The sequence below is a fragment of the Macrotis lagotis genome, chromosome 4, assembly GCF_037893015.1.
Source record: "Macrotis lagotis isolate mMagLag1 chromosome 4, bilby.v1.9.chrom.fasta, whole genome shotgun sequence".
Taxonomy (NCBI): Eukaryota; Metazoa; Chordata; class Mammalia; order Peramelemorphia; family Peramelidae; genus Macrotis; species Macrotis lagotis.
Window position 1 is genome coordinate 192,001,937 of NC_133661.1, and position 27,750 is coordinate 192,029,686.

The 27,750-nt window shown below is 36.1% G+C and overlaps 1 protein-coding gene across 6 annotated transcripts in view; it reads left to right on the forward strand.

The window, feature by feature from the left end:
• LOC141521986 (transmembrane and coiled-coil domain-containing protein 5B-like) overlaps positions 1-7,015 on the forward strand; it is a 44,118-nt gene extending 37,103 nt beyond the window's left edge. For 2 of the 6 annotated variants that reach the window (XM_074235030.1, XM_074235028.1), the window contains 2 exons: positions 4,149-4,191; positions 6,254-6,340. In XM_074235030.1, coding sequence (XP_074091131.1) covers positions 4,149-4,181 — 33 coding nt within the window. In that variant the 3' untranslated portion in view covers positions 4,182-4,191; positions 6,254-6,340. Of the gene's footprint in view, positions 1-3,775; positions 3,917-4,148; positions 4,192-6,253 lie in introns of all 6 variants that reach the window. The other 4 variants (XM_074235027.1, XM_074235029.1, XR_012478098.1 and 1 more) reach the window with 3 other exon arrangements.
• The last annotated feature ends 20,735 nt before the right edge of the window (positions 7,016-27,750 follow it).

Consider the following 27,750-nt stretch of genomic DNA (forward strand, 5'->3'; position numbering starts at 1 on the left):
AAAAGAGAAAACTTATAGGTGAGATATGATAATTGTAGGAAAAATGGGTAGAAGCTATTAAGAAACAAATTTACCCTTTAGAAAAACTGTTTAACAATTGGAACTATCTAATACAGGCTGCTTTGGGAAATAGAGTTCCATTTTATTGAGTGAGGGTTTTCAAGTGGAGGCACCTTATTAGAAATATTTGTTGCTATTCATGAAATATTGGATTGGATGACCCCTGAGTTCCTTTCTATCTCTCATATTCAGCAATGATAATGAAATTCCCCAACAGAGAGTCAAGAAATTTCATATAATGTAATGTTAAATAAAGACCCATTTCTCTTATCAGTTCTTGGTTGAACAATGGAATTTTTGGTCTCTCATTAGGCCACTATTTTAAAAATCTTTTAAAAGACACGTCTTCTTGCTCAACTTTCTCACCAATGGCCTCCTTTATTCTATTGCCTAAACTGTATTTAAGAAGTAAATATCAGGGGTGGTTAGGTGGCACAGTGGACAGAGCACAGGCCTTGGAGTCAGGAGTACCTGAGTTCAAATCCAGCCTCAGACACTTAATAATTACCTAGTTGTGTGGCCTTGGGCAAGCCACTTAACCCCATTGCCTTGCAAAAAAAAAAAAACCTAAAAAAAAAAAGGAAATACCCACTGCAGCCTTCTGCAAAGTAAACCTTTTAGGAGAGGGTGTCAAGGATTTTTGGATTATTATAAATTTGCTAATCTACATTGCAATTGAATAATCATGAAATTTTCCTTTTGTTCCTGTGTGTGTGTATGTCTATGTCTATGTGTATGTCTAAGTCTATAGAATAGATATAGATATAGATATAGATATAGATATAGATATAGATGTAGATATAGATGTAGATATAGATATTTAATTTCCATGAGCAGAAACACCAGGAAGTCCTGAGGTTGATGGAGAAGAATAGGGAGATACAGCTCCTTGATAAAGAAGTGTGAGTTTTTTTTAATAGTAATGTTTTGCCCTCAATTACATAGACAATTTTAGCATTCCTATTTACAAGATTTTGAGATCCAAATTTTTCTCTCTCATTCACTCTCCTACATTATTCTGAAAATGGTAGACAGTTTGATATAATTTATATATATGTACTATCATGAAAAACTTTTCCATATTAACCTCAGTTATGGAAGAAGAAATAGATCAAACAAAAAGAATAATTATTAGAAAGAATAAAATAATTGAAAAATATACTTTCTGCATTCAGAGTCTATTCTTTGTCTGTATATGAATAGTATTTCCCTTCATGAGTCCTTTGTATTTGTTTTAGATCATTTATTGCTGAACAAGTTGGATCATTTATATTGATCATCACATAATGTTGCTGATAATGTGTAAAACACTTTCCTGATTCTGTTCATTTCATTTTGCATCAGTTCATACACATCTTTTCAGGTTTTTCTGAAATCTACCCATTCATCATTTCTTATTGCATAATAATATTCCATTACATTCATATACTACAGTTTGTTCAGTCATGTCTCAACTGATGGGCATTCTCTCAATTTCCAATATTTTGTGACCATGAAAAGGGCTGCTTTAAATATTTTTACACATATATATTCGTTCCTTTTTATGATCTTTTTGTGATACAGACCTAATAGTGGTACTGTTGGATCAAATGGTATGCCTGGTTTTATTGTCCTTTGGACAATAATTCCAAAGTGCTCTCCAGATTGGCTGGATCAGTTCATAACTCAAAATAACTGCATTAGTGTCCAATTTTTCCCACATCCTCTCCAACAGTTATAATTTTCCTTTTTTGTCATAATAACCAATCTGCTAGGTATGAGGTGATATCTCAGAGTTATTTTAATTTGCATTTTTCTAATCAAAAGTGACTTGGAGTACTTCTTCATATACTTGTAAGTAGCTTTGATTTCTTCATCAATATCCTCCCTGTTCAATATCCTTTGACCATTTATCAATTGAGGAATGACTTGTATTCTTATAAATTTGATTCAGTTCACTATATATTTGAGAAATGAGGCCTTTATCAAAGGTATTTATTAAAAAGATTGCTGACCAGATTTCTGCTTTCCTTTTATTCTTGGCTACATTGGTTTTGTTTGTACAAAAACTTCTAAATTTAATATAATCAAAATAATGTGTTCCACATTTTGTAATGCACTCTATCTCCTGTTTAATGATGAATTCTCCCCTGCCTCATAGATCTGACAGGTAAACTTTACCTTGATCTTCTAATTTGTATAGTGTTAATTTATGTCTAAATTATGCACCCATTTTGATCTTATTTTGGTACACCTTGTGAAATGTTAGTCTATACCTAGTTTGTGTTCTATTGTTTTCCTGTTTTCCCAGAAGTTTTTTTAAATAGTGAGTTATTGACCCCAAAACAGGGATATTTGGGTTTATAAAACACTAGATTACTATGGTCTTTGACTACTATGTCTTGTGTACCTATCCCACTGATCCACCCTTCTATTTTTTTAACTAATACCAGATAGTTTTAGTGATTATTATATTATATGTGGTTTTGAAATTTGATATTGCTAAACTACCTTTCTTTGCATTTTTATTAATTTTCTTGATATTCTGGACTTTTTTTCTCTTCCAGGTGTAATTTGTTATTTTTTTTGTAGCTCTCTCGAATAATATTTGTTAGTTTAATTGATATGGCATTGAGTAAGTAAATTAACTTAGGTTCAGCATTCCCATGAGCAAATAGTATTTTTCCAACATTTTAAGCTCTGACTTTGTATGAAAAGTTCTTTGTAATTGTATTCATATAGTTCTTGTGTTTGACTTAGCAGATAGATTCTCAAGTATTTTATATTGCTTATAGTTGTTTTAAATGTAATTTTGGTTTTTTTTTAATCTCTTGCTACTGGGCTTTATTGATCACATAGAGAAATGCTGATGCTTTATGTAGATTTATCTTATATCCTGCAACTTTTCTAAAGTTAATTATTTCAAGTAATTTTTTAGTTGATTCTCTAGGGTTCTCTGAGTATACTATCTTATCACCTGCAAAGAGTGATAGTTATGTTTCCTCATTGGTTATTTTAATTTCTTTTTCTTATTGCTATAGTTATCATTTTAGTACTATATAAAATAATAGGGGCATCCTTGCTTCACCCCAGATTTTATTGGGAAGGTATCTAACTTCATTATATCATTATAGGTGATGCTTTTTAGATAGATATATCATTTTAAGGAATGCTCTCTTTATTCTTATGCCCTCTAATCTAAGATAAGATAAGGATTACCATTTTGAGGGCTAACTCTATATTTATGCATATAAATGGATGAAATTAAATGAAATAGTATATATAAAGTGTTTTATAAAACATAAAGTGTTATATACATGTTGACATGCCCAGTTTCATGAAAATTGTATGAGCTATTTCGTATAGGCCTTTTTCTATTTAAAAATTTTTTTATTACAATTAAACATCAATAAACACAAATATTACAATAATCAAAGAACAAAAACCATCATACTTGAAACTTAAATTAAATTTCTATAATAAAATTTCTATATTAAATTTAAGATTGTAACAAAACTGTTTTGTTCATGTTTTCCCTTTGAACTTTCATCTTCTCTCCTCTATGTAATTTCTAACATTTCTTTGACATTCTTTTCATCTTTTTTGTATCACTACTATCATAACCCATTAACCTCCTCCCACATAGAAATGTTGCCTTATAAATAAAAAAGTATTATATATGTAAAGCACTTTGTAAACTTGAAAGCATTTACAAATGTTTGCTGTTTTCTTGTAGATGATATATAGAATGACTTAGTGGATAGAGCTGGCCTCAAAGCCAGGAAGACCTCTGTTCAAACCTTGTCTTTTAACTGGCTATAGGACTCCCGACAAGTTGATTAACTTCTCAGTGGTTCTAAGGAGCCCTCACTATAAGGTGTGCTAACCTACATTCTAAAGGGAATTTCCCCATCTGGGATTTCCCTATGTCAATGAAATTTCAAGTTATTCTATTTATATTTCTTTGAATTACTACTTGAATCAAGCTTTGGCATAGCTATTAATAATCTGAAAGGAAAACAGATAATTGATTAGACTAGAAACCATTTTTATAGAAGTGACTTGCATTTGAAAGTCCTTTAGATATCTATTTTTATTTATTATTCTAGAATAAAAGCTCAGAAGATACATGGTCAATCTGATTTGACTCTGGTAAGTTTTCCTATGCTAATTTTACACTCTTGACTCCATCCCTTCCTTTCATCTATATTCTGTTAGTGAATAAAAGGAAAGCAATAGATCATAGAGATTGTTTGAATCTAATTATCAGCAAATATTACTAAATTCAACAAATTCAACAAATATTTATTAAGCACCCAAGACAAAAAAAAAATAAGCAAACAAACAAGTCACTCCCCTCAGGGAACTTAAATTCTACTTGGAAAAATGTGAGACCCCCATGTACAGAGAAGTAAATGCAAAATAACTTGAGGGAAAAAAAAAGAACATTAACAAAACCTTAAAGGAACTTAAGCTGAAAGGTTGGGGCAGCCTGGTGGCACAATACTATCCCTGGAGTCAGTAGGATCTGAGTTCAGATTTGACCTCAGACACTTAATAGTTACCTAGCTGTGTGACCTTGGCCAAGCCACTTAACCCCATTCTTTTGTAAAAACAAACAAACAAAAAATATGCTGAAAAGTTGAAATGAGGAGGGAATGAATTCCAGGAATGGGAACTCAAAGTTCCCAATATATTTTCTAGAATGTAAATAGTACCTCCTTTTATCATTCCTTTAATCCTGGATGACTGTCAATCCTTACCTCTGAGACAACAAAGACATTTGTAACACAACAATCCCATTCCACCCACCCGTGCCACCTTCCCCAGCCAAAATTATAAAAAGGAGACTCAGGTCCTACAACAGTTGGTGGTACTAGCTTCAACCAGACTCTCCTCCTATGGCTCATGGATCTCTTGCACTTCATACTCTGCTTGCTCTGACCTGAAGCCTACCAGTAGTAGTCCCAACCTTAGCAGGAGTACTGGAGCTGACTACTTCTATTCATTTTAAGCTGTTCCCTGAAGGGATTAGACACTTGCAGAATTCCCTGAAGGGATTAGACACTTGCAGAATCTGGGTGACCCTAAATTCTCTCTTCTTCCACCTGTGCTGACAATATCTTCTCTAGCAACTAATCCAGGGCCTTGAATATAGTTATCAATCAATAAGCATTAAGTGCTATTGTATATTGGTCCTTATTCTAGGCACTAGGAAACAAAACAAAGGAGAGGGAGAAAAAGAAAGCATGAAGGAAAGAAAGGAAGGAAGGAAGAAGGGAAAGGAAAGAAATAAAAGGAGGGAGAGAGGGAGGAATTAGTCTTAAAATCATCTCATTTGTTGTATTTATTGCTTTCATAGGAGGAGAACTTTTTTAGAAAATGGCAAAAACTTTTTTGGTTCAGGTAACCAGAAAGGGCTTGATTTAACTAGCCCAGAATACATTCACACTGAGTTGCCAGGAAGGCAGGGACTCAGTATAGGATGTTTTTATTCTTCAGAAGAGGAATACTTGGCATAGACATAGTAATCTATTAATCACATAGAATTAATCTACTCCACAGAATTCTTCTTGCTCCTTCATACCCAGAGTTAATGCCAGAATAAAGATATATCTCATTGCTAGAAGATGCAAAAGTATTAAGATATACAGGATGAGATTATGGTTCTAGTTTTATTTTACTTGCCCCAAATCAGTAGAGTTACATAGAAATGAAGCCACTAAACCATACATAAACATTCCTTAGGGCTGCATAATGACTTAGAAAACCATATATTAACATTATGTTCTATTGTATACTTATTTTATCAAATATTATCTGATTCCATTTTAATAGGGTTCCAAGAGTAATCGGAAGTATTGCAAGACACAGTTGTGTTTCACACTTCTGCCCTAAGTCTTATTTCATTTAAGATGCATTGTGTTGGTTCAGACCCTGAGTCTTATGTAGCTGTGCTAATTTATATCACTGGGAAAGGAAGCCAGATTCTACTTTGGACATCATTGTCCTACACCAGTGAAAATCAGCACCTTATTAATAACTTAAAGTCTCAAAGAATAAACTGGGCCATTGAGAGGTTAAATGAATTATTCAAGGTCACACAATTTGTATCAGAGACAGGGCTTTATTGCCCTGACTGGCTTTTGATTATCCACTATGATAAATCTCTGCAACCTTGGTCAGTAATAACTTGTCTCACTCTTTTTTGCAGGATTGCCCAGTTTGTCTTCTTGATGGTCCTGTTTCTCACCAAGATGCTGGGCTTTGGGTTTTTGCATTTTCATTTTTATAAGTCTAGATTTTGTACTGGATAATCTGCCCAAGAGTATGCACAGAAATGGCATGTGGAAACTGAGGGACCTTCTACTTTCATTTCTCAATCTCCATGCAGAAGACTTTTTGCCACACTAGTCCAAGAAGGTCTAAATCTCTCCCAGTCACCCAGACTTTGGATGAGAATGGAAAAGTCACAAGGGATAGCAAGAGTTCTTGGGTCAGTTGTTCACAGTTCATCATTGTCTCTTGATTCCCTTTATGATTTCTCTCTTCTAATAAAGAACACCACCATTTAGAAACCCTTTGATCAAGTATTTGCTTTATCATTTGGTATTGCCCAAGGTCACATATGTCTGGGGCAGGAATGAGATAAGGGAGTTTGGTTTCCTTTGGTATAAAGTTTGAATGTTGTAACAGATGTTATCTTGTGTAAAAATGCAGGGGCTTTGTAATTTCTCCCTTGATTGATTGGATCTGACTCCCCAGATATATACTTTTATTTCATCTCAGTGCTTCCAATTCAATTCAATTCAACAGAGTATAGGCCCAGTTTACAATCCTACTTCAATAGATTGCTTGCTTTCCTCCCTCTCCATCCCCCTTTTCTCCTTCCACATCAGTTAGGAAGAAAGTAAATAGCCAATGTTCTGCTAATAGTTTTTTGAAAGGTTGCCAGCTAAATTAATTTGCAATAAAGTGTGAATAGCTGACACAATGTACTGTCTGTCACAAGTCATTTCAATGAAATTGGAATCTAGCAGACTTTTGAATCAGACTGACTCTGGATGCTAAAAGTAACAAGTCTTTATGATAGGTTCACTTTGATTCACAAATGGGAAGGCAGATAGTCTGACAGAAGATAATGAAAAGAGAAAGGGATACAGCTAGGGAGATCATAGGGATTTTCAATGTAAAGATTGTCAGAGTATAATAAGAGAAAGAAAAGGGGGATGGCCCTGTGAGGGATTAAACTTAATATCTCTAAGCTCTTGTCAATTCTCTAGTTATAGATGGAGATTCCTGAGTTCAAGGAGCTTGAGACTACAAGTTAAAGGTCCTTGGGTTTATTATAGGAGAGAAAAGGGTTTTTTGCTCAGATATGCTGGATGACTTTTCTTCTCTGATGTGTCCAAGGAAGAGGGTCCTAAAAATTGGGTCAGTGAGGCATCTTGCCCAAAAACATGGGATAAAGAAGTTTCTAGCATGGAGAATTGCAATAACTGAAGACTTCAGAAAAAGGCAGGTTATGGATGCTAGATATTGCGGGAAGGAGCTAAAGTAGATGTAATCTACCCAAGAAAGAGTAGTTCTAAAATAAGAGCATTTTAAGGGACTATGATAGTATTCCAGGAGTTTTTTGACTTACAAAGGGAAGAATCTGTTAAAGTCCCTATTGGGAGGATTTCAGTGGAGATATGTTTAGGTAAAGAATTCCTCCTGATATCCTTCAAATTGTAGCAAGGCTTTCGGCTTTGGAAAAAACCATAAGATTGAGTCTCATAGTAGAAAGAAAAAGAGACAGGTTTTATAGTTGAGGAAATGGGGCCACAGAATTTAAGTAACTTGCCCAATGTGTCTTACAGTAAGTAATGTGGTAGAGCTGGTCTTCTGACTCCACAAACTGGCATATTTTCACTGGACCAAAATCTAGGTTATGAACACTGGCATATCCAGATTAGTCCAAATCTTGCTCCAAAGAAAACAATAGGGAAATTTTTCAGCCTGAGGTTCATGAGAGTGAACCTTGATCACTAGAAGGTCCATAAGATTGAAGGGCAGATAAAAGGAGAAATCAAACTAAGAAAGTATTTTAAAAATATGAGAATGTTAAGGGAACTTGTTTATTGATAGCAGCTTCAGATTCCTAGGCTACATATTTTGGCTTACAAAGTTTTTTTAGACCTGATTATAGTACACATCCAGTCAGCAGGGCATTCCATGTCATTTGAATGAGTCAATGGGATATAGCCTGTCTCTATAAATAAGTTAGTCTGAAAGGTCCCTCATGGTGGGGCTGCAGTAGGGCTTTGTACATTCAGCCTAAGCAGGATAGAGGGAGTTGAGTTTTGTGTCATCAGTCTTTAACAGAATGAGGTTGAGGGTGGGGAACAGGAGGGTAGGGGTGGTAATAATTAAGTTCAAATGTCACATTCCAATAATAAGGTTTTTCTTTCATATAAAGGAATAATCATTGTGCTATCCACCTTCCTAACTATAGTTCTTTGGTAGTCACAGAGTATAGAACAAAGATGAAAAGCATTATATTATTAACATTTATATAGTTTTTTAAAAGTGTGGTGTGTAGGGCGTCTATATGTGGATGTGTGTGGTATGAGCATATTATGTGGTATGTGTGTAGGCTTGAGAGCAATTTGGGGAATCTGAGTGAGTTTGAGTGAGTGATGTGACATTTTCATGCTGATGCTAAAGGCGGAGGTAGGTCAGAAGAGTGAGAACTTACATATGTCCTGTTGTGCTAATTGATAAGAAAAGTCATACTTCAGAGTCTTACAGAGGTGAATTACAGGGTGTCTCAAAAGTCTTTAAACTGTCAAGATTTAAAACTGCTCTAAGACTTTTGGAACACCTTAAAAATGGCCAACTCACTAACATCAGTAACCATTAACTATCTCTTCCCTGAACACAGAATCCTCATTAGAGATTCTGTAAGGTTATGCCAATTGGATTTTTTTGTATTAATAAATCTATTGGGTTATTTTTGTAGACAAGTTAGGAAAGTTATTTTTGTGAACCAATACAATATCCATAAAATTAATAACCCTGAATATTTTATCAAAAATGAATATGTGCTTCTTGGTTGTTTTTCTAAAAGTAATGAGTACGTGCATTTATAAAAATGTATTTTAAAATGTTTGGAAAAATCAAAAGGGTCCCTTAATCATCACCTCCCTATATTTGGAGTTGTAGCTAGCTATCTCTCTTGTTTATGCCTAGTCCAGGCTGAGTGGGATCATAAAAATCAATTCTGACCCATGTGTCCAGTGTGTCTTCCTTCCCAATCTTCAAAGTGGGTTGCAGATTAAATGAAAGCAATATAAGTAGAAGCATTAATGAAATTCAAATTTCAAAGAAATTAATTATACTCCTTTGTAAAACTGATATTAATGGTGAGAGAGAACACTAAGGGAGGTGTGCAAAGTATTTGTTCCAATTCTTTAAATCTAAAGTAAGGAGGAGGGGGAAAAACACAATGTTGGGAAAAATACATATTATTCTGGTTGAACAAAAATTTTCTGAGTATATAGAAAATTAGCAACAGAAGCAAGATGAATTCTCCCAATATTAGCCTTCAAAAAATTTGGAATATTGTCTCAAAAAGAATTTTAGAGTGACAAAGTCAGAAGAGATCAGGGTGACATTTTGCCAGCCCAAGACAACATAGGCATGAGAAGTCTGTGACATCCCAGAGTATTGTGCAGAAACACCAGCAGCAAGTCTTAAAGGCAGCAGCTTCAAAAAGTTCAATGCCCAGAGATGGAAAGGGGGTCAGACAACTGGTCAGAAATATATTACAGGGGAACCTTTGCTCGTTCTGGGTGCAGGCATTGTTGCATTGACTATATGGAGTTTTTGTCACAGTTCCAAGGAGAGGAAGGCAAGAGTCCTAGTCTTAGTTTGCATCAAAATAAAGGATTGCATTTGCAAATAAAGGGGAGCCAAGGTGTCTTCCTGGGTTAAAACAAGAGTATGGGTCTGGACAGCAGGGACCAAACATTCCCTTGCCTCATAGAATATTGGAAACACTGAAAACTAATAGACCCCCAGAATTCATTATGAAAACAGTTTCCCCTCTACCCTGGGATCAAAGCATCACTTTAACAAAAAAGTTAAAATTTAAGAAATATACTGAGGAAAATAAGCATACAACAACAACAAAAAGATTGTATAGTGACAAAGGTAAGGCAAAAACTATATCAAAACAGCTACAAGCAAAGATTCAAAAGTTTAAAAAAAGTGAATTGGGACAAGAATTCCTAGAAGAGCTCGAAAAGTATTTTAAAACTCAAATAAGAGAGGTAGAAGAATAATTGGGAAAAGAAACGAGAGTGATGCAAGAAAATTGTGAAAAAAGTCAACAACTCGATAAAAGAGGCACACAAAAACTAAAGAAAATAACACAAACACAATTGACTAGAGATTTTTTAAGTTCAAAAGTTCACAATGATAGCAGCAAAGGGGTCCACTTTAATCTTTTTTTTCTGACCAGTTGGCTGATCCCCTTACCATCAAAGATTCTAGAGCCCACAAAGTTTCTGCTGCTGCTGTTGCTATCACTGCTTCCTTCAAGGTTCATAGATGCTCATCCCCCTCTTAAGTATCACAGACCTTTCCTTCTTAGCTTTCCTTCCCAGCTCCTCAATTATCTTATGCTGGAAAAATGTCTTTTGTTAATTCTATTGCTTCAGAATTCAATTTGAGGCATTATTTTAAAATTTTTGGAGGAGAATGTTGGGAGAGTTCATTTTTAATACTTCTACTTTACCATTTTTTTCTGTGGTTCCTTTTTATGTGAAATGGAGGGAACGGATTGCCTGAATGCATCATCTGCTAACCCCAGAAGCTGGAGAAGTGAATAGTATTATGTAAAAGGCAATGTGAGAACATACTGTTCTCCAAATAATGCCTCAACTCAGGTGCTACAGTGTCTGGAATTTTACCATTAGAGATAGATCCTTTAAGATTACTTTATTGCTAATTTTGTCTTAAAATGCAATGAACTACTACTCTAGGGGGGAGTTAATATATTAAGCTAGCCAATGACTTATCAAATCAAGTTGTTCTCCACTAGAACATCTTTAGCTATCAGTTCCAGTGTGATTGTAGGATGGAATCTATGACTGGGGAGGCACAAATAGTATCAGAGTTAGTATTTGCACTGTATGAGCTTCATAGAGGTGGCACACACACACACACACACACACACACCTTTATCAATTACATTATCAATTAGGAGTTATCCCATTATCCTAATCCTTCCACCACATAGGTCCTACAATTTGGGAGACATCTTCTTTGAAAAAGTTCTACACCCTGTAATCTCAATTTGACTCCTCCGTTAGATTGATAGATTCTCCTGATCACCCTAGCATCACTACGAATAATTTCCCACATTATACAGAAATAATCTTACCTTTTGACTTAAAGGCTGAAGTTAAAGACCGAATTAGCTGTATCTTACCACTAGGGGACGCTGCATTTCATTGAGTATACACTATTGACATTAACAGATCTCAGTTGTTTTAGGTAGATCAAGACAAATCTTTTACATTACCTTGTACCTTACTATATCAAAGATTTTTCAGGCATCTATAGGGAGAACCCCAGTTGTTTTCTTAGAAGAAGGGGGTAAAACTACGAGGGCAAAAGAATTAAAGACCAGGGTTTGAGTCAATCAGTTTAGTCATCTTCTAATAGGCATAGATATGCTACAGGGATGAGATCTAGGATTTCTTTGGGTGTAGGGAATTTATGGTGAAGAATGCCCCTTATCAATACAGACTAACACCTTCCTCAAGGATTGCTTCAAGCAGTAAAGTGACTTACCTAGAGTTATATAGACTCTGGTGTATTGAACTTGGGTTTTCCTGGTTTCTAGTCAAGCTCTCTATTCACTACCCCAAGTTGAGATACTAGAATTAAAAAAGACCCTCCCCCTCAAAAATTAAATAGTCTGATCTCAAGAGGTTTGAATTTTACTCAATGAATATAACATGTTTATGGTAAGTGAAAAGTAATTAATTTCACAAGAAAATGCCTTAAATAGGAAAGGATGGTATGATTGACAGGGAATCAAAAAGGGCTTCAAGTAGTAGGTGGCACCTGAGCTGTCCTTTGAAGGAAATTAAGGATCCTAGGAGACAGAGAAAAGGAGGGAGTACATTTGAGGCAAGAGTACAGATGATCCCTAAAGTCCTTTTCTAACAGGTCCATTGCATCTTATTCACTAAGCTGACACCCTAGGGACTGGAATAAAAACTAATTTGTGGTGTTATTTGCTTAGTCATCTAAAGTAGATAAGTATTCTGGCTGCTGGATAACATGGTGTGAAGAAAGATCAAGCCCAGTGAGGATATGCTTGGGAAGGGGTGGGGGGAGGTGGAGAGAGAGAGAGAGAGGGAATAATTTGTTAATTGTAAATAAACTACTCTAAAATTAAAGGTCTTTTCCACCCCTTAGCTAAAATACTCACTGTGCCTTCTTTCTCTACCCAATACCAGTTACAAATGAAATCAACTCTTCTAAAATTCCTTCCTATACAATAATAGCAATCTCCATTGATAAGTATGGGTACCATTTTGGGAATACAGCATCTAGTTGCTTTCCACTTGAGATAGGAGTAAATTCAGAAATGCAAGGGGTTTTAGCTCAGCAGTTTCTAGTTTGATTTCTTCTGGGCTAGCAAATGTAGGAATCTTGATAAGTAAGTGAAAATGAATAGAATGTCATTCATCTTGTTATTTTACTTTGAACAAACACAGCTTTCCCAACCAGGTTGGACATTCCCATTCACCTACTGAATTTATCCCAGGACATGCTCTAGTGAGTGTGTGTATGGGGTGGGGGGGCTAGTGTTTGTCCTTTTTTAGATGAATAAGTTCCAGATTTAATCAAAGGGGAAATTCCCTGAAGTGAGATGTTTAGTATAAAAAGCTGAGAATTGGTAAATTTCCCCAGATCTCTAGTCTAATAAGTTTGCATAAGGACATGATCAGAATGCCAGTTTCTCTACATTGGCAGCTTCTTCCCAGAATCTTTCTCTCCCTTAAAGGACCTAAAGAGAGTCTAGAACTGTATTCTTTCTTGAAGCCAGAAACCAAAGACAAGATCTTTCTTTTCCCACATTCTCAACAACTCCACCCCTCAGTCAAGTATGAAGCATTGATTAATCAATCTCTATCAATGAAGAAAATCACATTTAATTGAACTTTGAGTCTCAGATTACTTCAGTAATTTAAAATACTGAGGTGACATTAAAGTAATCAGCAGGAATAGAAGAGGAAAGGGAGATGGGATTCTGACCCAAGGTAAATATTTCCTGGGTACTGATTATTCCTTTTGTTGCAATTTCTCCTTTATACATTTGCACAGCAGGGAGACTACAAATTTTCTTGGACTCATAGTTACTGGTCTTGAACCACATTAACAATTATCAATAGCAAAAGCTTATGCCTCTTAGGTATCCAGTAGAGACTTAGGGTAAATTCAAAGAATTGGAACAGATCTTATATAACATTAGGCAAAACTTACTAATAATTTGTACCCTCTCAAGGAGGAATAGAATGTCTTGAAAGGGTACTTGAGGTTCTCAAGGTTAAAGTAGTTGACCATTTCTTCAGCATGTCATACAAGTCATCTTTGGTACAGAACTACATGACTTCTGAGGCCCCTTCTGTCAAGTCCTATGATTCTATAATCTAACCCAGTATTCTCATTGCACAAATGAGAAAACTTAACATTCACAAAAAAAGAACTTTCTCAAGGAAATATAGTTAGAAAGAAGAAATACCTTCAAACCCATGTCCTCCAATTAAAAAAATATCCAATATAATTTTCACTCTACTCCTGGCAGCATAACATAATATTCTAACACCAAAACTAGACATCTTTTAAATTTAAGAAAATTATCTAGAATAGTCATTAAAAAATTTCTAAATGCTTCTTTTGTTGTCAGTCACTATCACTCTACTGAACTCTAACTCTCACCTATGACTCCAAGAAGCTGTAGCATGTACAGCAGCACACACCCTGGTAAATCATTTCCACAGGAAGATTAAACCAGGTTGAAGGTAACTGAGGTAGTCTCAAATTCATTGGAGAGTAGTGGGGGGGGGGGTGTCTACCCCAAACATGTGAAGTTTCCCACTGGTGGAATGGGTAGAAGAGAACAATTCCTTCCAACACCTCTGAAGTCAGCTGAAGCAGGTGCTATAGAGTGCTTAGAGCTTGGTTACACATAAAATATGCCAAGGTCATCCACTGTATATAGAGCCATCACCAGCTGTCTTGACTCTGTCTTGCTGTGCTGCGTCATGATGACTCTGGAAGAGAGAATGGGGTGGATGACATTATGCAGCTCTACCTAACTTAAATCCAATTTTCCTATGCAACAATAGTAATCACTCATATCCATTCCTCAATGTGGCAACAGGCAAGTGACAAAGCAGCAGATGCAGATACACTAGAAGCTGTAGTCACAACCCTACACAGAGATAACCATAGAATGGTTTCCCCAGTGAAAGCAATAGTGAGATTTGGCAGCCCCTGGGTGACTGAGCAGCCCTTTTAAGGATTGCACTATTCACCTTCTGATGTGAAGAAGGGGCTAGAAAAGGTGTTTGCTTACCCAATCCTGACCTGATTACCTTGGCAGGTGGGGATCCCACAGTGCAGTCAAGACACACGAAAAAAAAATCTACAGAAACTTCTTCAAGGAAGATTCCACTTGAAGTGCATGGAATGTATACATACTCATAGACAATATAAAATCCAATAGACTTGAAAGATGAGCAGCTATTGTTGCAGAACTCAGCAGGAATCATATCGAAATAACAGCTCTGAATGAAACAAGCCTGGCAAATGAAGGCCAGCTGACTGAAGTTGAAGCTGCATACACATTTTCCTGGCATGACCACAGTGAAGGGGAACACTGTGAAGCAATCAAAACTAATCTAGTCAACATTCTTGAATGCCTATCAAAAGGAGGAAATGACCATCTCATGACAATGAGATTGCCAGTTCCGGGAAAATGCCATGCCACGCTCCCACCAAAAGGAATTTATGAGAATTTGGAGACTTTTCATCAGTGTATCAAAAGAGGACAAGATTATAATCCTGGGAGACTTTAATGCTAGAGTAGGCTCAGATTACCAGACATGGCAGGGAATCCTTGATAGGAATGGAGTCGGAAACAGCAATAGCAATGATCACCTAACCCTGAAGACTTGCATATCTCATAACCTCCTCATCAGAAACAGTCTTCCATTTTCCTAAATGCTATAGAACTTCCTGGATGCACCCATGTTGTAAACATTGGCACCTATTACACTATGTGATCATAAGGAGAAGAGACAGACAGGATGTGAGAGTGACAAAGGCAATGTGTGGTTCAGAGTGCTGGACTGATCACAGACTCATCTTAAATAAATTAAATATTCACTTTTAGGCAAAGCAGCAGCCCCAAGGCAAAATAAATACTAGTAGAATTAATATCAAGAGATTAGAGTGTCTCTAAGCAGGAACAGTTTGTTGCTAACTTGGAAGCAAAACTAAGCCAACACACAGTTGGCAATAATGGAGCTGAAAAGGAGTGGACAACTTTCAGAGATCTGGTATACAGCACTGCATTTGCTCATTTGGGCCAGGACACTGACAAACATCAAAACTGGTTTGATGAAAATGATGGGGAAAACACATAAGTTGCTAAATGAAAAACAAGAACTCCACAGGATTTATTAGCAGGCTAGTTCATTTCTTTCTTTCTTTCTTTCTTTCTTTCTTTCTTTCTTTCTTTCTTTCTTTCTTTCTTTCTTCTTGTTGTTAGGTTTTTGCAAGGCAAATGGGGTTAAATGGCTTGCCCAAGGCCACACAGCTAGGTAATTATTAAGTGTCTGAGATCAGATTTGAACTCAGGTACTTCTGATTCCAGGGCTGGTGCTCTATCTACCTAGCCGCCCAGTTCATTCATTTCTAAGAAGGCAGCATTTAATTCCATTAAAAGTAAAATATAAGTGAAGCTTAGAGAGATGCAGGACTCTTGACTTAGTAAGAAGGTAGATGAAATTCAATTTTATGTAGACAGTAACAAACTAAAATGCTTTTATGATGACCTGAAGGCTATTTATGGGCCAAAGATATATAGTGCATCTCAACATCTCATTGCTGATGGATCCATATTGATTAACGATAGGAACATGTTCCTAGAGAGATGGACTGAATACTTCCATAGTATTCTTAATAGACCATCATCAATCAATGCAGAAGTCATTAATTGTTTACCTCAAGTTGAAATAAATTAGTTCCTAGCTGAAGTTACAACTGAAGAAGAAGCTTGAATGCCATAAGGGTCCTTTCAAGTGGCAAAGCACCTGGTGCTGATTCTATTCCAGCTGAAATCATAAGGTGAGGAGGATATTTAAGCACTTGTATTCTGGTAAATAAATGGAGCTCTTGGAGCACTTGGAGATCTAGGAGATCTTGGAGAACTTGGAGAACTTTTTATCCTTGTCTCTTGCCCCCTTCAACCTTTGCCTGGGTAAGGATAAGCTAGTCACAGGAACCTAACACTTCCTGAGCAGCTAGCTAACTGGAACTTAACAAATGGGGCCCAAACAGGGACACAAAGGCAGAGCTATCTGAGTGGAGTCCCAGATAAGGACCTGCAGATACAAGTAAGAGAAATTCCAGGCGGCATCTTGGAGCAAAGGACTTTGGAGAAGTAACAGGTTGATTGTTACTAGGGGACTGATTTTAAGGAAGTTGGAACAAGTTGTTGTAAAACAAAAGTGGGAAGAAACAGATAAATATTCAGCATTGAGGAGCCAGCAGGAAATGGAGTCTCCTAGGCAGTGCTGCAGGGGCCAGAGCTTCTTCCTCAGCAGCAGTCCACCTCCAGAGCTCCAGGGCCATGAACTGGAAGCAGAGCACTTGCTGGCTGTTCCTTTTGGCCACCAATGCCTGCCTGACTGTATTACGCCTGCTAAGCATGATTCAACCCCCTAAACTATGACCAACTTGCAGAGACTTCTCCTTGGTGTCACAGACCCTGACACCAACCCTGACACCTACAATGAATTCCACTCCTGAAGCCACAACGAATTTCACTCTACAGACTACAATCAAGCACACCAGGACTCTTGCTCCAGCACCAGAATTACACACTGTAATTTGACTCAAACATAGTGGTGTCATTTTGATCTTCTTTGATAATGAAGGACAAGAACCGATTGAACTCTACTAGCAAGGTTGTTTATGAGATTTCTTAGGGATATAACAGATCCTACCTTTTTGTTATTCAGTCATTTTAGTCATGTCCTAACACATTTGGGATTTGCTTAGCAAAGATACTTGGAGCAGTTTGACATTTCCTTCTCCAGCTCATTTTACAGATGAGAAAACTGAGATAAACAGGGTTAGGTGACCTGGCAAAGGGCACACGACTAGTAAGTGTTTGAAGTCAGATTTTAAATCAGGAAGATGAATCTTCATGATTCTAGGTGCAGCACTTTATCCATTGCTCCCCCTCCCTTCGGTCCCTCGGACCCGTTGAAAAGGCAAACAATATTATGCTAATTATACATGCCAAATCAGGCAAAACATAAAGAGGTCTTCTTGAAGAATTGTGGAAAGGGCCACTTATGAATACATTCAGTTCATGGGGAAATTCTCAGTTAATTTCCTATAATGAGTAGCAAGAAACCAGCAAGCCACATAAAGTGAAAAGTCAAATTAAAAGAAAAAGAAATTCATTAGGGTGCCAAGAAAGCTTGTTTGCTGGAAGCTGCTATAACTTCCTAGTGTACAAACTGTGACTTTTATAGCTTGTTCAGGGTCTCTCAGATTACAACCAATTATCAACATTCTTGAACCAATGAACAGCAAACTCAGGAAAGTTGGTCTGGAAAATAATTTTGTTTTTGTGTTGCATTTGTAAGATCATATGCTACTATTGTGCAGCAGGATTTTGCATATTCAGTCTAAATAGTTTATGTTTTATATAATGTCTTCAATAGAATGCGGGTATTGTTGTTCATTTGGTTCAGTTGTGTCTGACTCATTGTAATCCCAATTTAGAGTTTTCTTGGCAAAGATACTGGAGTATTTTGCCATTTCTTGCTCTAGCTCATTTTGCAGATGGGGAAACTGAGGCAAATGGGGTCAAGTGCTTTGCCAGGGTCACACAGCTACTAAGTGTCTGAGATTGGATTTGAATTCAGGTCTTCCTGGCTCAAAGCCCATAATTTTCTTCACTGTACAACCTAGTAGCCCCCAAGAATGAGTGTAATTCAAATACAGTCTCATAACAAGATTATTTTTCTTCCACATTGTACACAACAGAAATTCATATATAATTCTCTTTTTATGAATATTGAAATGTTTTTGTTGATAAGTTTAAAATAATTTTTTAAAACCAAATATTAGAAAAGAGTGGGTGAAGTATAGGAGATTCACTGTCTGATGGAGTCTTGATAGTGAGTCATTCAATGACTCTCTGGGATTCTCAGAATTTTCCTTCCTACTAGTCTGTATTCTTATAACTAACCACCCTGACCTAGAAAAAGAAAGGGTAACAGGAGCCCAAATGGTCCAGATTTTTAAACAGATCAACCTAAATTGCACAAGGTAATTCCACAACCAGATTCTGATCCTTTGACCCAAAACACTGAAAGAAAAATCTCACAGCACAGAAAATTTGGAACAAATGAAATCATATCTGAGGGACAATTTATTTGATTAGTTATTGTTCTATAGGTTTTCAATGTTGTTTCTAGACAGTTGGTACTGTGGTGAATATTTAAAATAGGGTTACCAACCACCTCAGCAACAACAACAGCATAATGAAAGAGTGCAGGAGAAATCCTACTCATCCCAGAAACCTCAGCTCAAATACCATCTTCTCACTTTAGCCTTCTCAGAGTAATATTCCCCCAGTTTCCTCAACTGAGACTGTAACCTGTGTTTTTCACAAAGACTGGGGCATTTTGTATGTGTCTCTCCTAACTGATTAGAAAGAATGCTGATGTAATGCAGCATGAATGCATAAGAATAGCCCTGGCACCAAGATTATGGAGAAGAGCCATTTTTCTTTAAAAAAAAGGACATAGGTAGTTCTACAGGCTCTCTAGGATCAATTTCAGACAACTGGGAACAAAGAAAAGGCCTTTGAGAGCTGAAACTGGCTCCTCGACAAATCCTTGATTCCTAGTTTATCTCCCTAGTGACTGAAGAATTTCTTTTGAGTCATATTGGGGCTTTTCATATGGTTTGAGCTGAGATATGTGACTCCCAGTAAGACAGCTCAATCACTTGGTATATTTTTCTGGTCTATCTTAATCTGTACAATTTCCCCAAATTCTATTTTGTTACTTTCTTCCATAATGGGTATTTGTGATTTTTTTTGTATAACTAGCATTTGGTGGGAAGGACTCAAACAGGCAAATGTAAACTGAGGCCTGTAAAAAAAGAGCAGCCACTAGGAAGCTAGGGTAGTTTTAATTCCGAACCTTTTGTATTATCAGACACCAGAATTTAGAGAAAGATTGATAGATTTCTAGGCCAGTATCACCTTTCTCAATAGAGCAAGGAGGCCAGTCTTATGACCTTTTATTCTATTCCTCACATAGGAGGAATCCTAGTCTCTTTTGTGAAGAGGTGGGCAAAATTCCTGAAGTAATTATCATTGCTTCCTTTTATATTTCTGTCTGTACATTTAAACATCACAATTTCATTGTGAGCATCCTTTACATAAATATGTACTTCCTTGCATATCACATAATTTCTTTTACCTCTCTTCCATGCTAACTAGAAAGTTATCTGGTTCCTGCCCTTTCCTAAGGCAACTAACCCTTTTAAGACAAATCTTATAGATCTTACACTAGAGCTAGAAAAGACCTTGTAAGGAAAACTGAGGAAAAGAGAGTTTAAGTGAGAGGAAAAGAGAGTTTAAAGAGAGAAGAATCACAAAGGTTACACTCAGCCCTGCATAAAACAGCCATTCACTTTAGACTTAAGAAAAATCCTTCAGTCTTAAGTACCATGGTTTGAAACAACCAATAAAGTTTAAATTCAGTTTTTATTTGTGTTAATAAAAAAGATAAAACATTTATTCTTCTGTTCTACTGGATACCACCTGCTTTCTGCCATATGTTGTACCTATATCTTGCTTCCATCAGAAAAGTAAGAAGTGCTTAATAAGTGATCCTGAGGGATGACACCTCACATAGAAGTTCCCAAAGCCAAAAGATGACATTAATATATTGTTTATACCAGTAGGCATAGCTGGATTCCCATAAGAAAGGCAAGCTAAAGACTATCTTAGTAACATCCTTTTATATTACACAATGAAAATGAAAATACAAAAGATATAGAATTTGATATTGGCTTTAAATTTTATAGGCATTAAATTCCATGTAATGAAAAGAAAAATGCTAACCATGTTTTCTGGTAAAGCAATATTGTGACTCCATTGAATAGACCATGGCTGAAAACTTTATTTGTCTGGGACACTAATAGTTGCGAACTGGAGTTGTGAACTGATCCAACCATTCTGAAGAGCAATTTGGAACTATGCCCAAAGCACAATAAAACTGCATTTCCTTTGAACCAACAATACTACTACTACTACTACTACTACTACTACTACTACTACTACTACTACTACTACTACTACATCTATATCCCAAAAAGTCTTAAAAAGGGGGGAAAGACCCACATGTACAAAATTATTAATAACAACTCTTTTTATAGTGGCAAAGAATTAGAAATTGAGGGGATTACCATCAGTTGGAGAATGTCTGAGGATATTATGGAATATTATTGTTTTGTAACAAATCATGAGTAGATGGACTTAAAAAAAAAACCTGAAAAGATTTACACAAACTATTGCTGAGTGAAGTGAGTAGAACCAGGAGAACAGCATACATATACATTAACACCAATTTTGTAAGATGATCAACTATAATGGTTCCTTTCAGCAGTTCACTGATCAAGGACAATCCTGAGAGACCTGTTATGAAAAATGCCATCCATATCGAGAGAAAAACTATGGAGTCTGAATGCAGAGCAAAGTATACTATGTTCACTTTTTAAAATTTCTTTTATATGTTTTTCTTTCTCATGTTTTTCCCCATAGTTATAATTTCTCATTCCCAACATGACTAATATGGAAATATGTTTCAATACAATTGTACATGTACAACCTATATCAGATGATTACTCATTGCCATAGGGAGAGAAAGGAAAAGAGGGACTCAAACGCTTGCAAAAGATGAATGTTGAAAACTATCTTTGCATGCAACTGGAAAAAAATAAAATTAATTATTTAATAAAAAACTAACTTTGTGAAACAAAAAAAATGGAATTACTGGGTGTATCTGTCAAAGCTAGTTCTTTGCCAAAGCCACTTCTTCTGTGAAATATGTTAGGACCATTTTTGCTATAATAATATTTCCATTCCAAACCTTTCATATTATTACTTTGAACTTTTTATATAGATATCATAGAGAATATAGTAGGTAAATTGACTTGTATAGGTATGGGCATATGATACAAAATGACTCAGTTACATTCAGATAACTCACAATAAGTCCTACCCCATTCAGTATTATCAACTTATCATCTTATTATTTCTCTAGTTTCAAAGCCAGGTTAGCAAGTATATTCTGGATTATTATCATAAATTAATAAAATTATAAAATTCTCTCTTGAATCACTTAGCCTAAGCCTCTAGATATTTTTAAAACCAGAGAAATCTCTTTTTCTGTTACTCTTTCTCTCTCAGCCTCAAACTTTGAAGTAAGAAGCATAAACAAAGAACATATTACTTGCACGTTTTATTAACTGTCAAATATAGAAACACAGATGAACATTTAATCACTATACATACTATGATGCAGCTTGTAATCAAACTCACCTCAGTGAAAAGAGAAAGAAAGTGTGATAAGAGTTGTTTTCCCTAATTTTCACTATCATTAGTCCATGGGGCAGTTAGGTGATACAGTAAATAGCATGTCAAGCCTGGAGTGACCCTGAGCAAGTCACTTAACCCTGTTTGCCTCATCTATAAAATGGAGAAGGAAATGAAAAATGACTCTAGTGTTCTAGTCAAGAAAACCCCAAAGGGGGTCATGAAGAATGGAACATGATTGAACATTTACCACCATGGTCACTAATAGTCTAGTTCTACTAAAAATAACAATAGACAGTTTTAGTTTCTTCAGAATTTTAGTTAACAGAGTTTTGCGCAGAAATGTCAGTTAACCATATTTCTCTCCTCAAAAGGCAAGTTAATAATTTTTCTTCTCAGAATTATAGTTAAACCTTATTTTTTTTCTCCTAAGAATGGACTGACATGTCAAAGATTTTCCCTCTTTTCCAGGAAAGTTCTAGAGCTCATTTCCCAAAAATGATTTTCCTAAAGCATATAGATCTTACCACTCACACTACTCTCCTGCTCAGTAAGCTCTTATGGCTCCCTAATGCTTCTATAATCAAATATAAATTCCTGTTTGACATTTAAAGCTTTTTCATAACTTGCCCCCTCTATCTTTTGAGTTTCTTATATTTTATTCCCCTCTATACATTGGATTACATAGCAACAATTCCTATAGTACCTTCTTTCTCTTTTCACTGAGGTGAGTTCTATTACAAGCCCTGCCATAGTACATATAGTGATTAAATGCTCATCTATGTTTCTATATTATTTGACAGTTAATAGAACACGTGCAAGTATGCACATGTCACTCCTCACAAAGAGTATCTCTTATCTCATCTTCAAGCTTTTGCATTCGCTATCTCCAGTGTCCAGAATGCTTTCCTTCCTCAGCCACATCTCTTATTCAAGGCTTGGCTCCTACCTCACAATCTGCAGTAAGCTTTCCTTGATGTCCCACTGCTAGTGCCTTCTCCTATGATATTGCTTTCCAGCTATTTCTCTCACTTTTCTTCTTCTGTCAGTTCTGCTGACATAAGCTTTTCTAAAAATCTCCATACCATGCAAAATTCTGCAATAAACATCACAGGGCTTATGGGAAAGCAAGGTTAGTGCCTCAACACTCAAAAAACTTTGTCAGTGACTCATTAAAGAGAAAAGATAGGAATCTAATTTAAATGGTATCACAGGTTAAGAGATATATCAGTATTACTGTAAACACTGCCTGTGTCCCTGGCCTTGAGCAGCAGCTGTTGAGTCTGTTCCTGAATCCCACAATGTAGGGTTGGTCAAGTCTCTGACTACTGACTTGAGGGCAGCCTCTGATCATATAGTCTGGGTCCTAATGAAGGTGGGGGTGGGGATTGAGGTTGGAGCTCCTACCATACCACAGTATATGCAATAAATGTCATTTCACTTTGAAAATGTGCTAAAATTTGCTTGTAGATGTCAGTGAAGAAAAGGTTGCAACTTGTGAGTTATTGTGAAACAGGATAGTTTTCTGCATACTAATTTTTTTTGCAAAAGAAATCTTGTGTAAGCAAACTGGCAATTTGAATTATGTTCAAACTGTTATCTAACATATTAATTGCATTGGAAAAATACACATTTTTAAAATAAGTATTATAGCAGAACTGTGTACATATCTCTATATTAAAATATAAACAAATCTATCTATTTATAATAAGAATGACCATTAAATTAATGTACATGAGTATAGTACATATTTTAAAACAATAAAAATAAAGAATCTGAGTACTATATAACTATGATTTACAATTTTGGCTTTAAGAAGAAATGTATGTCATCCTTACCTTCTAGAGGCAGAATATGCTGCTTGCAAATTGTTGTATATGCATATGTCAGTAGTGATCTCTACATGTCAGTTTTGGTAACTATTTTTCTTTGTCATGAAGATAACTCATTGAGTGAATAAGTAGGGAACATCTTAAGAAAAAACCATTATGTGTATGATATAGGGGATAGAGTGCTAGGCTTGGAATCAGGAAGGCTCATTTTCTTTAGTACAAACACTATGTGACCCTGGACAAGTTGCTTAACTCTATCTCAGTTTCCTCATCTGTAAAATGAGTTAGAGAAGGAAATAGCAAACAACTTCCAGATCTTTGCCAAGACAGTCCCAAATGGGGTCATGAATACTTGAGCATAATAATAAAACTTAGTTTTTTACCTCCATAATTTCTGCATTGTGGTAAATATATATTTGGAAGCAGTTACCCACCACATGAACTCAGGAGAAATTTCTCCCACAACACCCCTCATTTCCTGAATTGTTACTTGTTGTGTCCCCTATCATAACGGGTATATTTTGTGCAGAGTTTATATTTACTTATTTGTGATGTGTATCTACCTGGTGGAGTGAAAGCTCCTTGAGCATAGAAGCTATCTCATTTTTCTATATTTGTATCTTTGACCTAAAACAGTGTAAGACACATGATAAATCCTTGTGGCTTGATTGGTAGTTAACTTCTCTTGGCCTCTGTTTCCTCATCTGTAAAGTGAAGGGGTTAGAATCAATACTTCAAAGATCTTTTCTGACTTTAAATCTATGATCATTCCATGCTCTATATGGCCCTAGAGGGAAGGTTTAAGAGCAATAATTGAACATTGCAGAGAAGTAAGCTTTGGTTTGATATGAGGACCAACTCTGTAAGGCTTAAATATATCTCAAAGTGAAGGAGGATGCATTGGAGACATTGCTACCTGTTGCTTGTCCTCCATTTTTCAGAGGACCAGTGAAATCACAGGATGATGCCTCCTTGACTCGTGAGTGAATTGGATTCAAATGAGGCAGAGTTGCACAAAGTGATCAGCCTCCCTCTCTCTCTTCCAGAGTCATCCATCTATTCTGCCAGAGAGAAGTCTTAACATGCTTGGGCTATACTGAGTAACTGGATGCTCCTCTATCTATTTCCCAGTAATGAACTCAAATGTAATTAATTTTCTCTAAATTCAAAAGCTTAGAAAAGGGACAGTTGATTCTTTGAATGCTATTAATACCTGTGAAGAGTGAGGGGGTGAGGAGACTGTTGAACTGAAATGAGAAATAGATATATAAGGCACCAGAGAAAACTTAGCAATTTTGCCAAAATTGGTCCTTTCCAGAGCCAAGGATACAAGAGATAAAGAAATATGGAGACCAAGATAAAAAAAAGAAAAGAAAAAATTAGAGAGTTGGGAAGCCATGGGGGAAGAAAAAGTTCTATTCTCTAAGATAGAGATGAGTCTTGATGGGGAGAGTCTTAAGGAAGATAGAGTACATGAAAATGGGATCCCATAAGGTATGTGTTTGTCAAGGGACCTTATCACTTAGCGGGGCTCATAGCATCACTGATAGCTTTGGCATTAAGGAGCCCTCAGGAAAATGATACTAACTTTCACATCTCTTGAATGTGGGACTATTTCCTTATCAGTCTTATTCTCTGAATTTAGAAGGAAAAAATACAGAGGTATGCTCTGAACACATGTATACATTCTGGAAAAATGAATAACAAAGGTTCTTTTTTTTGGCTGTATTCATAACCAGTCTGCACAGGGGAAAAAAGTTAATCAAAATCTTTCCTCATTTAGGTTCTGTCTTTTCCTTTCTCAATACATTTCTATGTATTCATAGTCAGACAAATGTTAAATGTCAACCTAATCTTTCTCAGCTTTTGTTAACTCATCCATAAAATGAGATTATTATGAACAATTACTTTAAAGGACTGTTTTGAGGATAAAATGAGAGTTGAAAATATATATATAGTATATATGTATCATTTATTATAAATATTTATATATTCCTATGCAAGTAGTGTTTTACAAAACCTTAATGAACTCTGTTATTATTTAATCATTCTGTTGTGCTCTATTCTTCATGACCGCTTTTGAGGTTTTTCTTGGCAAAGTTACTAAAATGATTGTCATTTCCTTCTTGAACTCATTTTACAAATGAAGAAACTGAGGTAAACAGAGTTGTGACTTGCCTAGGATCACAATAAGTGTCTTGAGACCAGATATGAACTCAGTTCTTCTTAACACCAGGCCACTCACTCTAGCCACTGCACTGTCTAGCTGCCCCAAAGGACTATATAAATTTTAACTATTGTTATCTAACAAAAATAGTTTAAATAGCAGAAGAATGAGAATAAACATTGAAAAAATAAAGCTTTTGAATGCCAATTGCTTTCGTGATATAGAAAGAGGACACCAAAAACTTTCTCCACTTCAAACTCTTCTTTCTCCCTAAAAACTTAGAAGTAAAAGGTTGAGAAGATAAATAAAGATTGGATTCTCTGCTCTAGGGAGAGGGAGGGAGAGAGAGAGAGAGAAGGAAGATGCTGTAAGGCAATTTTGTTAGTCTACTAGACTTCATGGTTTGGAGTTTCCATCTGCTCTTGATTACTTCCTTTTCTGGTTACTCTGTAAAGGAGGTCTGGCACAGGCAGAGATCCTATCACTTTACTTGTTTGAAGCAACCTATCCAAGTGTAGGATCCTTGGGGCTTTGCTTCCATTAACAAAGTGATGACTTGCAAGGGAATCATCTTAAATTCACTGAAGAAAATGCATAGTCAAACATTGTACCACTAATTCTGGTTGGCTAATCACATGGTGAAAGGAACACTCACTTTGGAAACATTCAAGGTGATTGTCAGCATCCACCATCACTTTTTTTTTGCTTCAGTTTTGCCTCAGGTGCCGGTGTCCTTTTTTTCATGGTATCCAAACTATATGGTAAGGAGAAAGGTCTAAGGGTCTTCTCCTCTCTGAGGTCATGGGTCTCAGTCCTCAGTCTTTTCATTTATTCTTTTTTATATGTTAAGGGAGTGGAGTCTCTGATCTTGGGAGTTTCAAAAGCCTGAATTACAGGAATCAGAGAATTAGAGGCCAGGTCAGAATTTGCAGCCAGAATAAAGAAACAAGGAGGAACTTACTGAAGGATGCTCTAGATCCAAGGCAGCAGAAGCTGAGAGAAGAATTAATGTGGTAATGAATACAATGGGACCTTGCTATGTGGGAACTGAGTTAAATTTTGAGCCCATTCCCCCAGAAACTAAGTTGATATAGGAGAGATTAAGCTCTATAAGGTAAATATTTGGGTAAATGTTTAGACATTTGTTCTTGCTCTTGCTTTGAAGTAAATATCCCTTGGTAAAAGCAGTTACACAATGTAAAGTGATTAAATGTAGCTGTGATACTTGTCACAATCCATCTAACAATAGAGGGAGCACAGATGGTAAGGGCTCAATCTGATCACAACCTTTCAGGGTTACCTGTTAGAACCCTAAGAGGGAAATTTAGCAAACTGGCTCTGGGATAAAGGCCTTGTGTAAAATAGTTACAATGGCCTTGACTGGTAGTAATCATCCTGAGATGCAGTCCAATTTCCTCCATTCTATCATAGCAATTGGGGAAGCTAGTACATCAACACGGATGCTGAGCAGCATTTCTTCTCCTTTCTTTGTCTGTGTAGCCACTGGTTGTTTTTCTGCAGAAGTATGATCAAGGTCAAAAGCTATGAGAACTGAGAACTCTGAATATTGCCTCCCAAAACTTAGGCACACATTTCCAGCTCGTCAAATAACCATGATGATGATTCTATTAAAGGGACAATTTGCACTAAGATGAGGATTGTATTTGACAATTATATATAGTAATTTAATTTGTTGTCTCAGTGCTTGGGTTGAGCAACAGTAGTATAAGTGAATTTCCTGGGTAGCAGATTCTTTCAAAGTCATTAGTTTTGAGGTTTCCCCATTATGT